At 46.0% G+C, this 18,504-nt stretch overlaps 1 protein-coding gene across 2 annotated transcripts; it reads right to left on the bottom strand.

Moving 5' to 3' along the window:
- Nucleotides 1–716: 716 nt before the first annotated feature.
- On the bottom strand, nucleotides 717–5,006 carry LOC119317653 (fatty acid desaturase DES2-like). Of its 2 annotated transcripts, none has more exons than XM_037592131.1 (2): nucleotides 4,859–5,006; nucleotides 717–2,314 (listed from the first exon to the last, which is right to left on the bottom strand). In XM_037592131.1, the coding sequence occupies exon 2, from the start codon at nucleotides 2,308–2,310 to the stop codon at nucleotides 1,147–1,149; it is 1,164 nt and encodes a 387-aa protein (XP_037448028.1). In that variant the 5' UTR covers nucleotides 2,311–2,314; nucleotides 4,859–5,006; the 3' UTR covers nucleotides 717–1,146. The 2 variants fall into 2 exon arrangements, with proteins under 2 accessions (XP_037448028.1, XP_037448029.1); XM_037592132.1 differs by lacking the exon at nucleotides 4,859–5,006 and adding an exon at nucleotides 2,466–2,488.
- Between the last annotated feature and the right edge of the window lie 13,498 nt (nucleotides 5,007–18,504).

Genomic DNA, 18,504 nt, shown 5'->3' with positions numbered 1-18,504 from the left:
AAGGAACCCATGGCGAACACGCGGGATAGCTAGGGTTTGTTGTCGCCGGTGAGGGAGCGCGCGAGGGTGGCCAGATTGGACAGCGACGAAGAAGTGGCCAGATTGGGCGGGAAATGTGTCCAGACGAACAACGCGTGGATTGATTTTGGGCTTGAGTTGGCACGTTAGACCGGTGTTTTCGTTTGTTTCGATGCAAACGGATACACACGAATCATTTGCGTTAGCGCGTTGGAGTTACTCTAATTACAAGATCGACCCAGAGTTGCACAAAAACTTATCGAATTCAAAACAAATCTGATGACGATAGTTAGACTAATTCCACTCTTATTATTGAAGCAAATTTCAAGATGGCAAAAGAAAGGCAGAGATTTGCAATTTACGTACAAATCGATGAGCAGGGCACCGTGTTCACTTAAGCTATCGTGTTCCGTCGACCTCGTGCGTTTTCTCGTCCTAGCAACATCTCATTGGACTGGGCCGCATCACGCTCATGGGCCGATGGCTTCGTTATGTTCTGCCAGTGTTTAGCCGTTGCCATTGGATGCTGCACGGACGGTGATCCGTGTTGGACGTCCCTCTGCAGTAGTTTGTTGTACGTCAGAGGATCTCGTTCCGCCGCGGCCCGCGGGACGGAGTAGACAACCTTGCTTGACAGAGCAAGCGAGCAACCATCCATTTCCAGAGACGAGATAAAAATCACGAGAAAGAACATCATCTAAACTGGAGTACTCAAAAAAGTTGCCCTTCCTTCGACGATCAGTTATTCCGCCATAAACACGAAATGGTCTACAACAACATGACACGGACGGGGGGAGATGACGCCAATGCAATGACAGACGCACACACAACACACGCGGCCATGTCCACGGCCACGGACACCGACGACGACAGCCGGCCAAACCTAAGCCGACGACTGGAACACAGAGAAAAAGTAAAGACGGAACTGACCAAAGTCACGGACACGCTACTCTTCCTTGCACCACTCAGCTCTTCTAGCACTGGCACGGTAATAGTAGTCTTCTTTTGTGCCCAAATGCCCTCTGCTATCTAAAGACTAACCATATGACTGTAGGTAGATGGATGGAATTACTTGGTAGGATCTCTTCTCTGAGTTCTTTCTCGAGCACCGTTGATGGATCTTGACGGCTAGAACTTGTTGCTGTACCAGAAGACCCCCTTGCGGTCCTCGGGCTCGACGTAGATGCACTCCTTGGCCTCGCGCCATGTGGCCTTGGCGACGGGGGTGGGGTCGAACTGGTAGTACTCGCCGAGGATGGGCTTGATCGCCTTGGTGGCCTCCATGGCGTGGTAGTGCGGCATGGTGGAGAATAGGTGGTGCGCCACGTGCGTGTCCGTGATGTTGTGGAACACGCGGTTGAGGATGCCGTAGTCGCGGTCCATGGTGGCCAGCGCCCCCCGCAGCCAGTCCCACTCCGTCGAGTCGTAGTGCGGCAGCGCCGGGTGGGTGTGCTGCAGGTAGGTGATCAGGACCAGCCAAGCGTTCACGATCAGCAGCGGCACGCCGTAGACCCGCACCACCCACCAGAACCCGAACGACGACACGAGCTTCAGCAGAGCCAATGACACGGCCAGCACTCCGACGTCTGAGATGAAAATCTGGGCTCGCTCCCGGTCGTTGTAGATCGGGCCGTAGGGGTCGAAGTGGCAGGCGAACCGCGGGTACGGGCGGCCTGAGGCGTTGAGCGCCAGGTACAGCGGCCACCCGAGGGTGAGCTGCACGACGATGTGCACCAGACGGCCGACGGGGTTGTTGTAGATGTAAGGGGTGTACCACGCCAGCGCCTCCTTCTGCTTGGGGACGAACACCTCATCGCGCTCCAGCGACCCGGTGTTAGAGTGGTGGCGACGGTGGCTGTACTTCCACGAGAAGTAGGGGACGAGCAGCCACGAGTGGAGCACCAGGCCGACGGTGTCATCGAGCAGCGAGTAGTCGGAGAAGGCGTGATGGCCGCACTCGTGCGCGATGACCCAGACGCCGGTCATGACGCAGCCCTGCACGACCCAGTAGAGCGGCCAGGCGCCCAGCTGCAGCACGCTCGGGAGGGTGGGGATCCAGACCAGCGCCGCGTACAGCAGGGCCGCGACGATGACCAGGTCATGGACCACGTAGGAGAAGGACTTGATGATGGAGCGCTGGAAGCAGTGAGGCGGGATTGCCTTCTTGATCTGACCCAGCGTGAACGGCGGCTTGTCCGTCGGCGAGCGCTGGTAGGCTGCCCCGCCGTTGGCGCGGCCGAGCTGCTCCTGCTTCTCCCGCTCCTTCTCCGTCATCCTGCCGCCGGCACCCATGATGCTGCAGACAACAAAAGAGCACAGGTGGTCAGATGGCACGAACGAAGTTATATCGTACTCTAGCATAAGAGATTAAGAACAGAACAGTATATTCTAGCAGCATGATTCTACATAATTGCTATGAACGAAAATATCTAGCAAGCGGGCTATACTTTACTCTTGTTCTGCTGGCGCACGACAGGGGCAGCGACGCAAGGAAAACACGAGGGGGTGTTATATCATCGCCAGTGGTGGTGGTGGCGTGCCCCGATGCTAACAAGATAAAATATTCCTCCCTTCAAAAATATCCCTTTCCCTCTGAAGAAAAGAGATAAAATATTCCTAGATGACATGCCAAGTGGGGGGATCGCGGCATGTGCGAGCCCAATGGCATGTTCAGATTCCCTTTCGGGTGCGTGCACCGCAGCTGCTTCACATGCACTGCTGCTAAGCGAAATTCAGATCCGCCCAGCCCATGCCTCTGAACAATCACAGACAATCGGCTGCCGTACTTCAGTAAAACACAGGGATAAGGTGACCGATCAAATGGTCAAGTAAAGCAAAGATATGCGCAAGAAACTCGTTCAAAATGAGGCAGTGCACCGCGAGTCCGGCTCACACGCATGTACATATCTAGTAAGATAAGGTGATCAAATCCTACCAGACACACCTTGGACGGTCAAATATAAGCCATCGGCCGTCTCTTCAAGTAGAACGCCAATATGGACGAATACGTCTCTCTCTCCCGCCTCTGTACTACGACCAAGACATATTCAGTCAGAGCCGAGTCACCCACCTACCACCCCTCGTCTGGAGCACACCTCCCCACCGCAGCTCACCTCAGCGCAGCAGTGGGCGACCGAGACCAAGGAACAGCAGTAAAACGAGGCACCACGTGATCATCACGTTGAACAGCGCGCATCTTGACACGGTAGGTGGACTTCCGATTCAGATGCCATCTTGACACGGAGTAGCTTTCAAGACAGAAAGAGAAGTCCCACGGCCAAACCATAAACCATAATACAGGCAGCTCCGGATTGCGATGTTCAACTTTACTGATTCATGGCAATAAACCCCCGCTAGCCGATTGATTAGGACTGGCCTGCTAATTCGCGGCAGGCATTAACCCTGGATTACACGGCTGTAGGCGACCGATTAGGACTGCTGGCTCCGCGTGATTAGGAGGAGGACCATAGCGCGGCAACAGGGCGCGCATACGGGCTACTACCTACCACGGCTGCCTACAGGGCAAGTACAGAGCGCGGTGCCATCCAAGGTGGACGAGGGCCCATGGGCACCCAGATCTGCGCCTTTGGTCGCTTGTGCGCGTCCAGCTAAGCTGTCTGCGGCCGGAAATGAGAAAAAAAAGAGGCGGTGCAGGCCCGCCCTGTGGCTGTGGGCCTGGATCCGCCAAATATTGCGCAGGCTCTTTCTGGCCCACGCAGGCTTTTCTGTACCTTAGCGCAGGCACGCGGTCGTGGGGTGACGAAACGGAAGGGGACAATCGCCACCGTCCAGGCGCCGGCGACAGGATATCTGACGGGGTCGTGAATCACGGTGACTTTTTCTAGGTCAGGAGCAGCGCGCACGAGCCCGCCAGCCGCCGCCGCCGCCGCCGACCAGCGCGTGCGACGCGACGTGCTGAAAGGAACGGCCTAACTTTTTCTTTCTTTCTTATGATGATATGATAGTATCCCAACGACTTGAGCACGAGAAGCATATGGCTCCGCCTGCCGTGCTTCGTTGGAAAAAGAGATTTTCTGTGCTAGTCATAACGGCCACGGCATCGGCCTGCCTCTAAACTGAAAGATTGCCTGTCATCAAAGGCCAATTAGTGTTACCCGGGAAAAAGATATGCAATTGGTGTTGCTACGGCCTAATCACGACCTGGAGTAATTCTGTTTGTGTTTCTCAATGAAAACCGGGGACTACAATTTTGGTGCAGCTTTTCAAACAAAACTAGTACTAACGGGTAGCTGACAAAGGCAGCTGCGCCAGAAAAGATGGCGGATTCTACGAATCTAAAATGAGTGGTAACGGCCGAGGTGCAGAGATCAGGGCCCAAAAGGCATACCGAAATATCTGGATGCCATCCGCACCAATATTCTGCAGATCTGGTAGCAAGATGCAGCAGAATCCGCGTTTAAATGTCTATATACGCGCATCAGCGCTAATCAGGGGCGATTCGCTCTAATCCTGCCCGTTGCTGCCTCGGGCGAAACAGTGCATGGGACACGCGCATTTCGCTGGGAATTCGGTCGGAGGTAGGTGCAGGGGCCAGCGGGGCGGCGAATTGACGGACCGGTGGCAGGAATCAGGAGCGGCAGCAAAGAGGGGAGAAAAACAGCAGCCCCTCGAGCTCCTCTCGTGGCGGCGCCGCCGGTGGCTCCACGAGGGATAGGCCGGGAAACGGGATGGACGCGGCAAGGCACCCTGCCTACTCGCCATTCCCCACGGCCAAAACGGCCGGAGCAGAGCAGATTCCGCGCGAATCCGCGCCGAAGAAAATGAATCTAGGAATTAACCATACGAGCGACGGATTCGCGGGGGCGACGAATGGCGATACCTGATAGGGGTGGTGGTCGAGGCGGCGGGAGCGGGGCAGATCGGGCCGGCGGACACCACACACGCGAGCGCGCGCACCCTCTTCCCTCTCCGGCGCCTCTGCTCCTCTTGTTGACGGGACGAACGAGTGGCGGGGGGAGGAGCAGGCCGCCTCCGAGTCCACCGGTGGGGGGTGCTATTTAAAAGCGCCCCGTCCCCTCACGCGCGCCCGCTGGCGCGTGGGCCCCGAGAGCCAGATGGGGCGCACTGACCCAAGAAATCTGGCCCCGTACACGTGTCGCGATTTGTATCGCTCGTCTGAGGGGGCTGTGGCCCGGGTCTCGCATGGCGGGCCGCCGGCCGTCCGTTCGGGCCATCCGACGGCGGGGAGCCTGCCACCAGAATGGCGTGGGATTGACCACTAGATATAGCGGCAATTTTGTCAGTCTGCTGAGGCCTTTCCCCTGCACAGAAGTACAGCAAACAGATCCTGGATGATAGATACTACTCCTTTTGTAACTTCGAAAAAACATATTTTGAAGATTACAGAAAAAAATTGTGAAACAAAATAGCAGATAAAAAGGAATGCCCACATGTAAATTTTGGTGATTTTTTTATTAATTCACGGTGCAAACATCTCCAGACAAAAATTATGGTACATGTGTATGTTTATATTAGTTGCAAAAAAAGTATGCTTATACCATGTTTTTTCTGTGGGGATGGTTATCGTGTTGTAATCTTAATCTAGTACTCCCTCTGATCCTAGACATTGTATAGATGTTGCAGTCAATTAATTCGAATCAGAGGGAGTAGTATAGTAGGGTGTCTTAACTTATTATACTTATACGCAACTTGACAATTACCATTTTTCTTGATGAGTTAAACACTTACGTTAGTACACATATATATACATTATCTATTCACATTTTTTTAAACTTGTTGAAATGAATTTTCACTCAAGTTACAATATCATAGTATGATTCAAGGATTAGAAATGGCATGTTCATGAAGATAAATATATGCCATGTGCATCTGAAATATTGCACGTGGTTTTCCACCGGCCAATCATTCTTTCTCAGGTCTATGTAACATACGGTGTCCACCTGTCAAGGCAACCAAGAATTATGTTGTTTATTGGATGAGTGGCATAGCTTCTACCATTTTGCGATAGAGATTAAAGTTTACCCGGAAAAAATAGAGATCAAAGTTCAATTTTAGTCATGCATTTGTCTTCCCCGATTTGAATATTATTTTATATCGTAAATCATCTGTCTATCGGCGATAAAGCTATATGATGACCTGTCGGCCTTTTAAATTCCACGATGATGTGCCCGCTGCAAGCACATTTATGTGGTGCATGTCTACAAGTTAGACTTGGTGTTTCCATATAAGCAAGCATTCGCAGTATCGGACATGTTGCTAGTTCATTTGGCAACTATTACATTTTCTATTATTGTGATTCTCCTCAAACTTTTGTGTATAAACTTTATGAGACAATTTTAGTCTGTTATATACTTTTTCCAACAAAAATATCTAAAACCTCAAATACTAATTGCAAAAGGCAAAACCCAACAAATGAAAAAAAAGAGTATAAATAATAGCATGATGACATCGTATTATCATGTAATCCCTATGTTCACAAATGTAACACATTTTTAGAGAATTCGAGAAGCGCCCAAATCATTGTAAAGACACATTTATGTCCTCGATTTTGAATTTTGAATCGCCCAGCCTAGCGTCTTCCTTGTCACGCCCTGCACGCCCGCGTGGCTGTACCAAGCATCTTTGATTTCAGGATGTCGCCACGCCAAGAAGACAACGCCTAGGAGACAACACTCCTCGCTCATCACGTCGCCGTTCCAAGGTGTTCATCGGCTAACACGTAGTCAAGTACCTGGCGCTCCTTAACACGCGCTAGGCACTTCACCGAGAACCAAACGCTACTCGCCCGATCAGCTGGCGCACCTCACTGCAAGCAGCAACACCTCCTCCCTTTCTCTGCTTCTCCTCTTCCAGCAGTAGATCCTCTGAATCAGCAACATCAACAACTCCTCATCTCCATCAGCGACTCCTCTGCATCCTCTACATTGGCGGTGATGGATTATGGATGGGCTTAGGCCCATATAAGACAATAATCCCTAGTTAATCTCTAAGTCCCATGAATGTGCACGGTAAGTGGTGGAAAGTTTAGTACCATACCGCTACAATAAGAAAGAGTGAGACTTATTTATAAGGGCTGCTCTACCACTTGCTATTGGGAGCTTGGGAATAGGAGTTGTACACGTGCGCTCCTCCTCCGCCGCCCGCCTCACCATGCCACGCCTCACGGAAGGGTTATCGGAACCACTGGTGAAGTTATGGGCCTTATTGGGCCTTAAGGGAGAGAGAGGGAGCAGCCAAGGGCTGGCCGCACCCCTCCCATGGGCCTAGTCTGAATTGGACTAGGGGGAGGGGCGGCGCTCCCTCCTTCCTTCTCCTTCCCCTCTCCTTCCTTGTTCTCCTAGTACGACTAGGAAAGGGGGAATCCAACTCCTACTAGGAGTAGGATTGCCCCCCTTGGGCGCGCCCTATAGGGCCGTCCGGCCTCCCCCTTGCTCCTTTATATACGAGGGCAGGGGGGCACCCTAGAACACACAAGTTGACAATTGTTTTAGCCGTGTGCGGTGCCCCCCTCCACAGATTTCCACCTCGGTCATATTGTCGTAGTGCTTAGGCGAAGCCCTGCGTCGGTAACTTCATCATCACCGTCAACACACCGTCATGCTGGCGAAACTCCCCCTCGGCTAGATCTAGAGTTCGAGGGATGTCACCGAGCTGAACGTGTGCAGATCACGGAGGTGTCGTGCGTTCGGTACTTGATCGGTTGGATCGCGAAGACGTTCGACTACATCAACCGCGTTACTTAACGCTTCCGCTTTCGGTCTACGAGGCTACATAGACACACTCTCCCCTCTCGTTGCTATGCATCTCCTAGATAGATCTTGCGTGATCGTAGGATTTTTTTTAAAATACTATGCTCCCCAACATACCGTATTTGCCATGTTTACTCTATACTCATGGTTTAGATTAGTCGGAAAGGTGCTAATATTTCCAACAATCCAAAAACCTTATTTTAGGCAATTTTTAACTCATGGCTTCGCCGCTACTCTGAAACCGAAATTTTTTATCGGGACGCATTTTAAGCGTTGACAGACTAGGACCACCTTGTGGCTCACAACAATGAATGTGTTTTAGGTTGGTGGTGTGTCTCCCACGGCAACGATTGCTCCTGAACAGGAGAATGCGTTTAGGGAGGCAACCACCATCTTTGTGCGAGCCATTCTTACTGTGATCGGAGACAAGTTGGTCGACATGTATCTCCATATGCGCGCTGCCAAGATTTTGTGGGATGCACTCGAATCTAAGTTCGGCGCAACCGATGTTGGAAGCGAGTTGTATGCTATGGAGCAGTTCCATGATTACAAAATGGTTGATAATCGTTCTGTATTGGACCAGGCCCATGAGATACAATGCATCGCTAAGGAGCTGGAGCTCCTGAAGTGTGAGTTACCAGACAAGTTTTTGCGGGTTTTATCGGACAAGCTAGAGCTCCAAATGACTGATGACACCAAGTGGATTATGATGAGAGATTTTAATTGTATAAGATACCCAAGCAATAGAAATAGATCTGGTGGCATTTTCTGTTATGCTCAACTTTAATGAGGCAATTAACACATTAGCCCTGATTGAAATTTCTCTCAAGGGCATAAATTATACTTGGAGCAACATGCAAGATGCACTTTTGTTGGAAAGACTTGATTGGGTATTCACATCAGAGGCTTGCACAACTCAATATCCAAACACTATAGTTCTACCTTTAGCCAAACCAATATATGATCGTGTTCCATGTTTAATCCAAATTGGCACAATATCTCAAGAGCAGTAGTATTCAGATTCGAAAATTATCGGATGGGAGTTGAGGGCTTTAAGGACTATGTCAAGTAGAATTGGGAGCATGACATTCATATCAGAAACAACCTCATCAAGGCCCCTCTCTCTTCATTGTTTTTTGTACTAGTTGCTGATATATTGTAATAAATACAAATGAAGCTATGCAAAATAACCTCATCAAGGCTGCTTTGTAGAGTCATTCTTGCCCTGACTTCCCTGTTATTCAATATGCCGATGACAGTGTGCTCATCATGCCTGCATGCTTATCTCAGCTTCATCATTTGAAAAACCTTTTGATGCACTTCACTGCCTACACTGGACTCAAAGTAAATTTTGATAAATATATGATGGGGCCCATTAACACTAATCACAGCAAAATGCTTGCCATGCCCACAGTTCTGGGTTGTAGTACTGGAAGTCTACCATTCACATATTTGAGGCTGCACTTGTGCTTGACAAAACCTAGACTGGAAGCTTTTTTTCTAGTCCTTAATAGAATTGATAAAAGGTTTGTTGGTTGCTCAACATTTCTCTCCTATGGTGATAAACTAACTTTCATTGAATCTGTTTTCACTAGCCTACCCCCATTAATCATGTGTACACTTATGCTCCCTGCTGGAATTCTAGAGAAAGTTAATAAATACCCGAGACACTATTTCTGGAGAAAGTATGGAATGGAGGATAGGGGCGCTGCCCTTATTACTTGGGAGAAAGTCTACCCGCCATAAGATAGAGGGGGTTTGGGAGTCCTTGATTTGGCAGTTCACAATAAATGCCTTCTCATGAAACATCTGCACAAATTCTTCCAATATGAAAACCTTCCATGGGTTAAGCTCATTTGGGAGTCCTACTACCCTCATGGAATTGTTACAACCAGGGGTGTGGGCTCTTTCTGGTGGAAAATTATTTGCTAAAATGATACCTGATTTCAAGGCAATGGCTCAAGGTATTATCGTTCAAGGCAACACTATTCTTTTGTGGCAAGATCACTAGGGACATGGTATTTTTGAAGACAGATATCCTAAGCTATATTCTTTTTCTTCCAAAGAACATATCACAATTTAAGAGTTCATCCAGGCTCGAGAACCCATTCAAAGTTTCCACACCCCCATGTCTGTACAAGTGTATCAACAACTTCAGGAACTTCAGCACATCACCCAGGCTATTCTCCAGACAACAAATATTTGTGGAAGTACCACTGGGTGATTCTTGCTTTTCATCTATGAAACTACATAAGAGATTAATCTTTGGGCCACCTGCTGATCAAGTCTTCAAGCAGCTTTGAAAAAAATCTACCATGCTCAGATACAAGATTTTCTTTTGGCTTCTTCTTTAGGACAGAGTTAGGACAAGAAATGTTCCACACAAAAAATCTTTCCATCTGCCATCATACAAATGTAAAGTCTGCCAAGACAATACTGAAGAAATAAGTCTCCATCTTTTCTAGGACTGCCCATTTGCTCTTAACTGCTGGGACTCAATTATTGGCATAAGAATAGAGGGAATTCAGTTCATGATGAGATCAATCTGATAACTCAAGCTCTGCCTGGCCCAATTTCTCTTGAGATAACCATCATGGGATGCTGGCACATAGGGATGCAAAGAAATGAAAAAAAAATCTTCAGAGCTTAGACACCATCAGTTACATCTCGGAGAAGATTGTTCAGGGCTGATCTACTATTACTCGGGCATAGAATCAAGAATAAGTTTAAGGGCTAGCTTTGCACCTGGATTGATCAACACCTACTCCAATTCTTTATGAACATCAAAGTTTTTCCTAGAGCAGGTATTGGATAGGACATTTGCCTTGTAATTAGCCTCTTTTGCCACCTATACATATATCATTTTTATTAATATATGTCATAGAACGATTGTTCTACGGTCTCACTTATAAACTATATTCTTTTTATCTTTCTTTATTAAGAAACCCCAGCTTTCTAGTCAATTGCTTAAAAGTAGCAGCACCGGCCATGTCATATCACAACTAGCTCATCTATATAAATTTGTGATTGTACATCATAAACATGGCCCTTTTTTGTACACCAGTGTTGTAGTTTGTCAAATTGGTAGATTAATTATTTCTTATCATTAAAATTGTGTTCCAAGATGGACTAGGAGTAGCCCTAGTTTTTTAGGGTTTTTAGAGCACATGCGGCTGCACTTCCCTTTGATCTGCCACTGCCATTATGGGTTCCCCTGTCCTCCGTGGGTCACTATGGCAGTGGGAGGGTAGGGGCCCCCGGATCTATGTGCTTGGTTCGTGTTCCTTAGGGCTTGTGATTTTTTTCCTATTGTCGGTGAAGTCAGGGCATCAGTGGGAGATGGGAATAATGGTTCCTCGACTTCTCCCATGTTGATTGCCTTCCTGGGGGGGTATCGAGGAGTCAGAGGATGGTGCCAATCATCGGGTATTCAGTCTGGCGTGATTAGTGTTTGTCCACGGCGGCGATGACTAGTGAAGGACATGCCATTGTGACATGTTTCTCTTCCGATGTCCTATCCCCGTCTGACAAAACTTAGCCAAATACAGCTTCGTGGGGGAATTTGTAAGATTTTCGCCCCCCCTCCTTTCTGGCATAGTTGAGATTATCGTCTGGCCCTCGTCAGTGCTATCTTCACCAAGAAGACGATCTTCTAGATTGTGGTTGTCGGTCTTTTTTGATCTATATTGATGATTTTTCAACCATGGCTTCTACAAGTTCGTGTGTTTGAACAAGGTGACTTCGCTACGGAGGTGTAGAGTCAGCAACGGACTGTGCTCAAGACGCGTCGCCGATAGATACAAAAAGAAAAGGACGCTAATTTCTCAACGACTGCCTGTAATTTTATATTTTTCTTAAACAATTGTAACTTAAATGGCCGACAGAATCCCTAAAACTACCCACAGTGGAAGTAACAACCTTCGTCTCGGTGTATAAATCATTCGCGTAGTTCTAGGTTAACAATTTAACTATCTAAATATGTATAATATGTGATAAAAATATATATTTAGAAACTACATCCGTGTAGAAATCTAGTGATGTACTTTTCATGACATATAACACATATTTAATTCCTCAAATCGATGATCTAGAATTACGCGAATGACTTATACATAGACGGAGGGAATAGGTAGTAACATCACATTTATCTAGACAAAATAGATGATATGACATGTAATTAATGAAGAAGAGAGACATGTGGTAACATAGCTAGTTGCAGTAACATCACACATATCAAGAAAAGATGAGTCTACAACCTAATAAAGACGTGATACATGACACAACACATATGTTACTACCCACTGTGAAGATAGTAATATAGACTAGTAACATTTGCATGTTACTACCCATTGTGACTAGTCTTAAATTTGGTGTGCCCTCGCACGGAATCCAACGACTTTGCAAACAACGAAGTAATTGTGTGGCCGGAAATAGAGACACCTTCATGCCCCCTGCGAATTTTCGTATGGACCGGGGCTTTCGAAAGAAATGTTGTTGCGACGTTGAAAGATGACTCGTTGTGTTCTTGTAGAGGCAACCCAAGTGTATGTGCCTGCATGTGGTGGCAACAGCGAGCACGTGGTGGCGTACCCTGAACTGAATCGCACGGATCGCCCTCACCGGCCGATCGATGGATCGAAGACCCATTTTCCCATTTTCCGTAACCGTCAATTAATCAAAGCGTCAACTTCCTCTCAAGTTTAACACAGCCTTGGTGAAATCCGCCGACTTGTTAATCAATCCTATCAGCAGCTCAGGATCCGATCGGGGGAACCACATGGGCCATGGCCACGTAACATTTCATTAGGATATTCTGCAATCCGATACTACGATCCTGATTGCTCATTTTTCTTCACGGGCGATGAATGTACGTGGGCAATTTGACTTGGGCATAAACTCCCTTGACAAAACTTCATGCATTACGTGGACATATTTTATTTCGACGCCGGACAGCTCGCCGAATAATGGTTTTATTACGCGTCCTTGTCTCGTTTTGCGTCATCGGAGCATATTCGTAGCAACTTGCTCGTTGTAATACATGATCATGAATCGCTAATTGGTTTTGCAAAATGCAACTTCATGTGTTTCTCTGGACCATTGGATGCTCGAAACTGCTACCGATGTAGGGCTTTTTACAGTCTATCACAGGACCGTCGAATCCAGAAATAACCATAAGATTAAGTATAATAAGGTGATGTAGATGGACTCTAAAATTTTAAATATTATATTTTTGCTAAGTTGGATGAGAAAGAAAAGAAGAGAGAAAGTAACCGGGCTGTAGATTTACAGCCGTCTATAGCACAGGTTACAAGAAGCTACTACCTCCGTTCTGGTTTATTGGTCCTATTGTATTTCGTGCCAATTTCTGACCATAGATTGAACTAACAAAATATTCATGCATGTCACAAAAAAATATTACATTGAAAACTATGTTCAAATACGATTCCAACGGTATATTTTTTGTTGACGTGCATTAACATTTTGTTAGTTAAATCTTTGATCAAAATTTGACATGAACTATAAAAAGGATCTATAAATCAGGACGGAGATAGTATGTGAGAGTGTATGATAGGCCATGTGATATAAAATAATACCTTCTTGTAACCTATTATTATATATATATTGTTTATTACATTGGCTATACATGACATGACAGTATGTTATATCGGCTATCCATCTCCTTGGTGAGGTGGATCAATCAATTATAGGTGTGTCCAGTCGGGCTTGTAAATCATGCTACTCGCTAGTTAGGGTAGACCTCGCATGGTGGCGTACCGTACCAGGCAGAGGAGTGGTACGAAAGCTAGTCAGTGATTCACGTCTCTGAAGCATAACTCTGTCTACTACTCTACTCTTTTCGGTGAAGTTTCATACTACGAAACACGTTTATTTCTCTTTATTGTCGCTTTACAGCTGATCAAGGCGTTCCAACCAAGTCATTGCGGTTGCGGTCCGTCTTTGCCGTAAGCACTGGACTAATTAAGTCAGATCAATTAGGCACGTTCAGTGGGGAAAACATTTCTCACTTGTTAAACAAAAATCTTGTGTCAGGTTTCGGTTTCTGTTCCACTAATCCTTTATAGTTTGCGGCCATGTCTTCTGAACTCTCTCAAGGAAGACGAGTCACTGCAAATTATTGTGTGCTGTACATGTGCATAGTTCAATTCCTTGTATCAGAAATTTAGTGCGCAGGCCAGGCCATTTGGCAGACAAAACAAGACAATGCTAGAAGCAATCAGCAGTACGTATTGCCACTTGTAATCAAGTGACATCTTCCGTTCGTTCGTGCACAAGGCAACTGCAGCAACGCACGGAACTCTTTGCTGGCAGCTGCGCCCATGTGGAGTGATTTACGTGTTTGAGAGGGAGGGAGCATACGTGCCGACTAATTCAAGCGGAACTATTCATTCACATGCAAGAAATCATAAGGCGGCGAGGTCCCCAAAGTTCATGACTTCTACCTCGGTTGGGAAAATTTCGGTTCAAGGTGGTACTGGTACGGCATGTTACACTGCTCGCTCACCCAATCTTTTTCCCGGGGCCGAGCAACAAACATAAACGGAACAAAAGAAGCGACGAAAAAGATTCGTCGTGTCGTTGGCCACAGACCAAAGCGGCAAAAGTAGCCGGACATCATGCAGACATGCACGTTCCAAAGCCGGGACGCCCCCAAACTCGTGAGTTGGTGCACGTGCATGCATATGCATGCCGAATGCGTGATCCATCACGCAAGGCAAGCGCGACAAGAAGACGACCAAAACAAGTAGCCGACACTCCACTGCCAGTGCTGCTACAGGCACCAGGCGATGACAAGCCCAAGCGGCGAGCTAGCCTGACCTGTTGCCTCGCGTGCCGAAGCCGCCGAGCTGACGGATGGCGAGACGCCATGTACGTGTCGCCAACGGCCACGACGCGTGGTGGAAGTGGCGCGACAAGTGGACGGCCGCGGGCAGCGCTGCGTGCGCGCGCGCCGTCCGTGTTCGCTTGTCGCGCGGCGCCGCGCGCACGGGTGCGGGAATCGCGGTGGTGTCTGGAGCGACGCGCTCGTCCCGTCTCACGCAGGAGCTGCATTTGTCTGATCCGTCCGTCCATGCCGCAGGTTGGCTCCGGCACGGGCTTGATGAGGTTTTCGTTCGTGGAAGTATGCGAGCATCTCCAGCGGTGGTGATCACTGGGACTGACAGCTCGCGAGCGTGCAACTAACGGCCGACCATATATCTCGCCTTCAGCGAGTCTGGCTTCGGACTCGCTGAAGGGGAAGCAGCTGGGCTGGCCCACGAACACGGGAGGCCACAGCCTCTTTTCCCTTTTTTTACACCTTTTCTGCTTTCTGTTTTACTTTTACTTTTGTATTTTTTACACTTTTAAAATATTCTTAATATATATATTACAAAAATAATCTTTAGAAAATATTTGAATTTTTTTGAACAAGTAATTGGAAAATGTTTAACAAGTATTTAAAAACATGTTGATAATATATATAAAAATATTTAGTAAGTATTTATAAATGTTGAACCAGTTTTGAAAAATGTTGAACATGTATATAAGAATGTAGAATGAAAAACAAACCGGAGGGAAAAAGTGGAGAATAAAAAAGAATATTGAACAAGTATTTGGAAAAATGTTGATCATGTATATAAGAATGTAGAATGAAAAAGAAAAAGAAACAAACAGAAACAAAAAGTAATACCGAAAAATAAACCAAAATAAAAAGTAAGAAAAGAAACAGATGCAAAAAGAATGAAAAAAGGAAATGAAACAAAAGAAAACAAAAAAGAATGAAACAAATCCGAGAAGAAAAAAGAAAGAATAGAAAATTCGAAGAAGAAAAAATAAATGAAACAAAAGAAAATGGAAAGAAAGAAAATAAATGGAGAAGACAGGCTCGGTCGCCTCTAGTTGGCCGCGATCCTACTTCTAAGCAGTAACTCAAAGCGGGTGGAATGGTTAGTTGCACTGGCGATCTCCCTGGAGAGGAAATAGCTCTCATGAAAACTAACGAGCTTTCGCGCACAGCGCGCGATCTGAAATGGGCTGACCCATTCGGTTGTCTCATAGTGAGCTGCTATCAAAATCCCAAAATAATATCACTCTATCGAGGAGTCAAATTCACAACCCCAAGATATAGAGTAAGAGTTGTTTACCACTTAAGCTGCTGAATATTAGTGATTAATAGGCCAGACGAATATATAAGAACTAAACATGGCGACAGATAAAAAATCAAAGTTTTTCTACCATTGAACATTTTTTTATACGCTGGACAGTTTTTAAAAACACATTGATAATTTTTTTGATATACTGTGAACATTTTTTAAGTACACAATGAACATTTTTTTAAATAAGTTGAACATTTCCTTAATGTATGGTGAACATTTTGCTAAATGTACGATGAACATTTTTATAATGTATGATGAACTTTTTAATAATATATGGTGATCATTTCCTTAATATATTAATATATGATGAACATTTTTGTAATACGCGGTAAACTTTTTATATAACACACAAATAATAGAAGAAAATAAAACATAAAAATAAACAAGAAACAAAACCAGAACGAAAACCACTGAAAACGAAAAAAACAATGTAGAAACCGGAAGCAAAAACCACAGAAGAAAAACGAAAAAAAAACCCTCACAGGAAACAGCAAAGGAGGAAGCAGGAGGGGGCGAGCAACACGCGAATCCCGTACATGGGCTGGCCCAGCCAGAGGCTCGCCTCAGCAAATGCACGACGTTTTGATGCTAACGCGCGTCAAATAGGACCCGCCATTGGGACTCCACCAACCATCTTTTTAGGTTTTCATTTTTAGGTGGACTGGTTTGGCAACTCCGCAATAAACCCAACGACCTGAACTCAGGGTAGACCCATGGCAAGGATTCGGCCCAGCAGGGTCGCCAGGAGAATCACGGAATTGGGCGTGCCTATGTCTCTTGGGACCTCTTATACCGTGACCTGCACGCTAGGAAAGAGGGCAACACGCACCTCCATGTGCGATCCTGGGGCGGCCCCGGTGTTGGGCATGGCTCCCTTGTTTTTCCCTTTCTATTTGTTTTTTTCTTATTTAAAAAAGTTCAGGATTTCAAAAAGTTTTAAAATTTCAAAAAACTTTCTCTAATGCAAAAAAATTCACATATTTTAGAAATGTTCACAAATTTAGAAAAATGTTGACAATTTCTATTTTTTTAATTTTGATGAACACAATATAAATTTTTAAAGATTTTTTAATTTCCATGAACATTTTTTGTATGTGGTGAACAAAGTATAAATGCAATAAACATTTTATTTAGTTTGATGAATACATTTTGAATTTGAGAACATTTCAGGAATTCGCTGAATTTTTTGAATAAGATGAATATTTAAAAAAGTTATGAGCGCTTCTTAATAGATGAACATTTTCTGAATTCGCTGATTTTTTTGAATTTAAAGAATGTTCACTGATTAGAAAAGAAAATTCAATAAAGAATTACCTATTTGAAAAATGTTCCCAGATTTGGAAAATGTTCGTGAATTTGGAAACAAGAAGTTGAAAAACAAAAAAAATGAAATTGACAAAAAGAAAATAAAAAATAAAAATGAAAAAAGGAAAAAAAGGATAAACGGTTTGTGTCGTGGTTTTGTCACGGCAGATGTCCTAGAGAAAGGACTTAGTCGTGGAGCCATCGCGACGGGTTAGCTTGAAGAGGTTAAAGCGGACACAAGGACGCAAGAGAGTTTATACTAGTTCGGCCCCTTCGATGAAGGTAAAAGCCTACGTCTAGTTGTTATGGAATTGATGGGGTTTCGATGATTAGGGAGCAAACAAGCTTCGCTTATGTCTCGAGTTGTTGTCTGTTGTCCTTGAACCACCGCCGGGTCGTCCCCTTATATACACGGGTGACTCCCGTCGGCTTACGGAGTCCCAATACCGGCTCATAGATGTGTCCGGTTTGGTCTCTACTTATTCCTAACTTGCAATACAGGTTAACTACTAACACCGGTTTACGGCTACAGGTCTTGAACCGACCATGGGCCTTGAGCCCTCCTCTGTCTTCTTGGGCTTTAACATACTTAACTACTGACGAAGTTAACCCGGCCCAGATAGGCCGGTTTACGCCCAGTAGTAATATCCCCAACATTAGGCCCCAGATTGATTTGAACGGGTTCATATCAATCCTTTAATAAAAGCTTCATCTTCAACATCTTTTTATAAATTGGTAAACCGCCATGATGTCATCTTCTCTGATTGCTGTAAACCGGAGTGACGTCACCTGTCATAACGAAGCTATCCATTATGCTTCTTTGTTTAATAGATCGGCGGAAATCGAGGCGACATCTCCGTTTTGTGGCCCCTTGATTGTCGTGCTTGACTCATGTTCTTTCGCCTTATAAATAGGACCGAAGGGTCATTTCTTTTCTCCTTCCGTGCCTTCTTCGTCTTCCTCGCGTCGCCAGCCTCGGAGCTCCGCCGCCGCCGTCGACCTCTGCCTCATCCTTGGCCGCTGCATCAACCTGAGCGCACCAGAACATCGCGGCAACCTTCCGCATCTTCCTTAGCTCCGGTAAATCTTCTATCCTTTCCCCCGTAGATCTGGCCTAGGGTTTCGCAGTTCTTCAGTGTTCATCGTCTGCATCTTGCTCATACGATAGATCTTTAGATGAATCCGCCAATCTTTACTCTGTGCAACGATAGTTGTTTGACCTTCGCCTTCACTTATGCATCTCAAACCATAGATCTATATGAACGTTTTGCTCATTGGTTCGGTACTGCTCCTTT

Source organism: Triticum dicoccoides, chromosome 6A, assembly GCF_002162155.2.
Source record: "Triticum dicoccoides isolate Atlit2015 ecotype Zavitan chromosome 6A, WEW_v2.0, whole genome shotgun sequence".
NCBI lineage: Eukaryota > Viridiplantae > Streptophyta > Magnoliopsida > Poales > Poaceae > Triticum > Triticum dicoccoides.
The sequence above is the reverse complement of the archived record's forward strand: the minus strand, read 5'-3'. Positions and strand labels throughout refer to the sequence as shown.

Bases quoted from the DNA above. Each gene is read 5' to 3' on its own strand.
- LOC119317653 (XM_037592131.1), bottom strand. From the start codon at position 2,310: ATGGGTGCCGGCGGCAGGATGACGGAGAAGGAGCGGGAGAAGCAGGAG.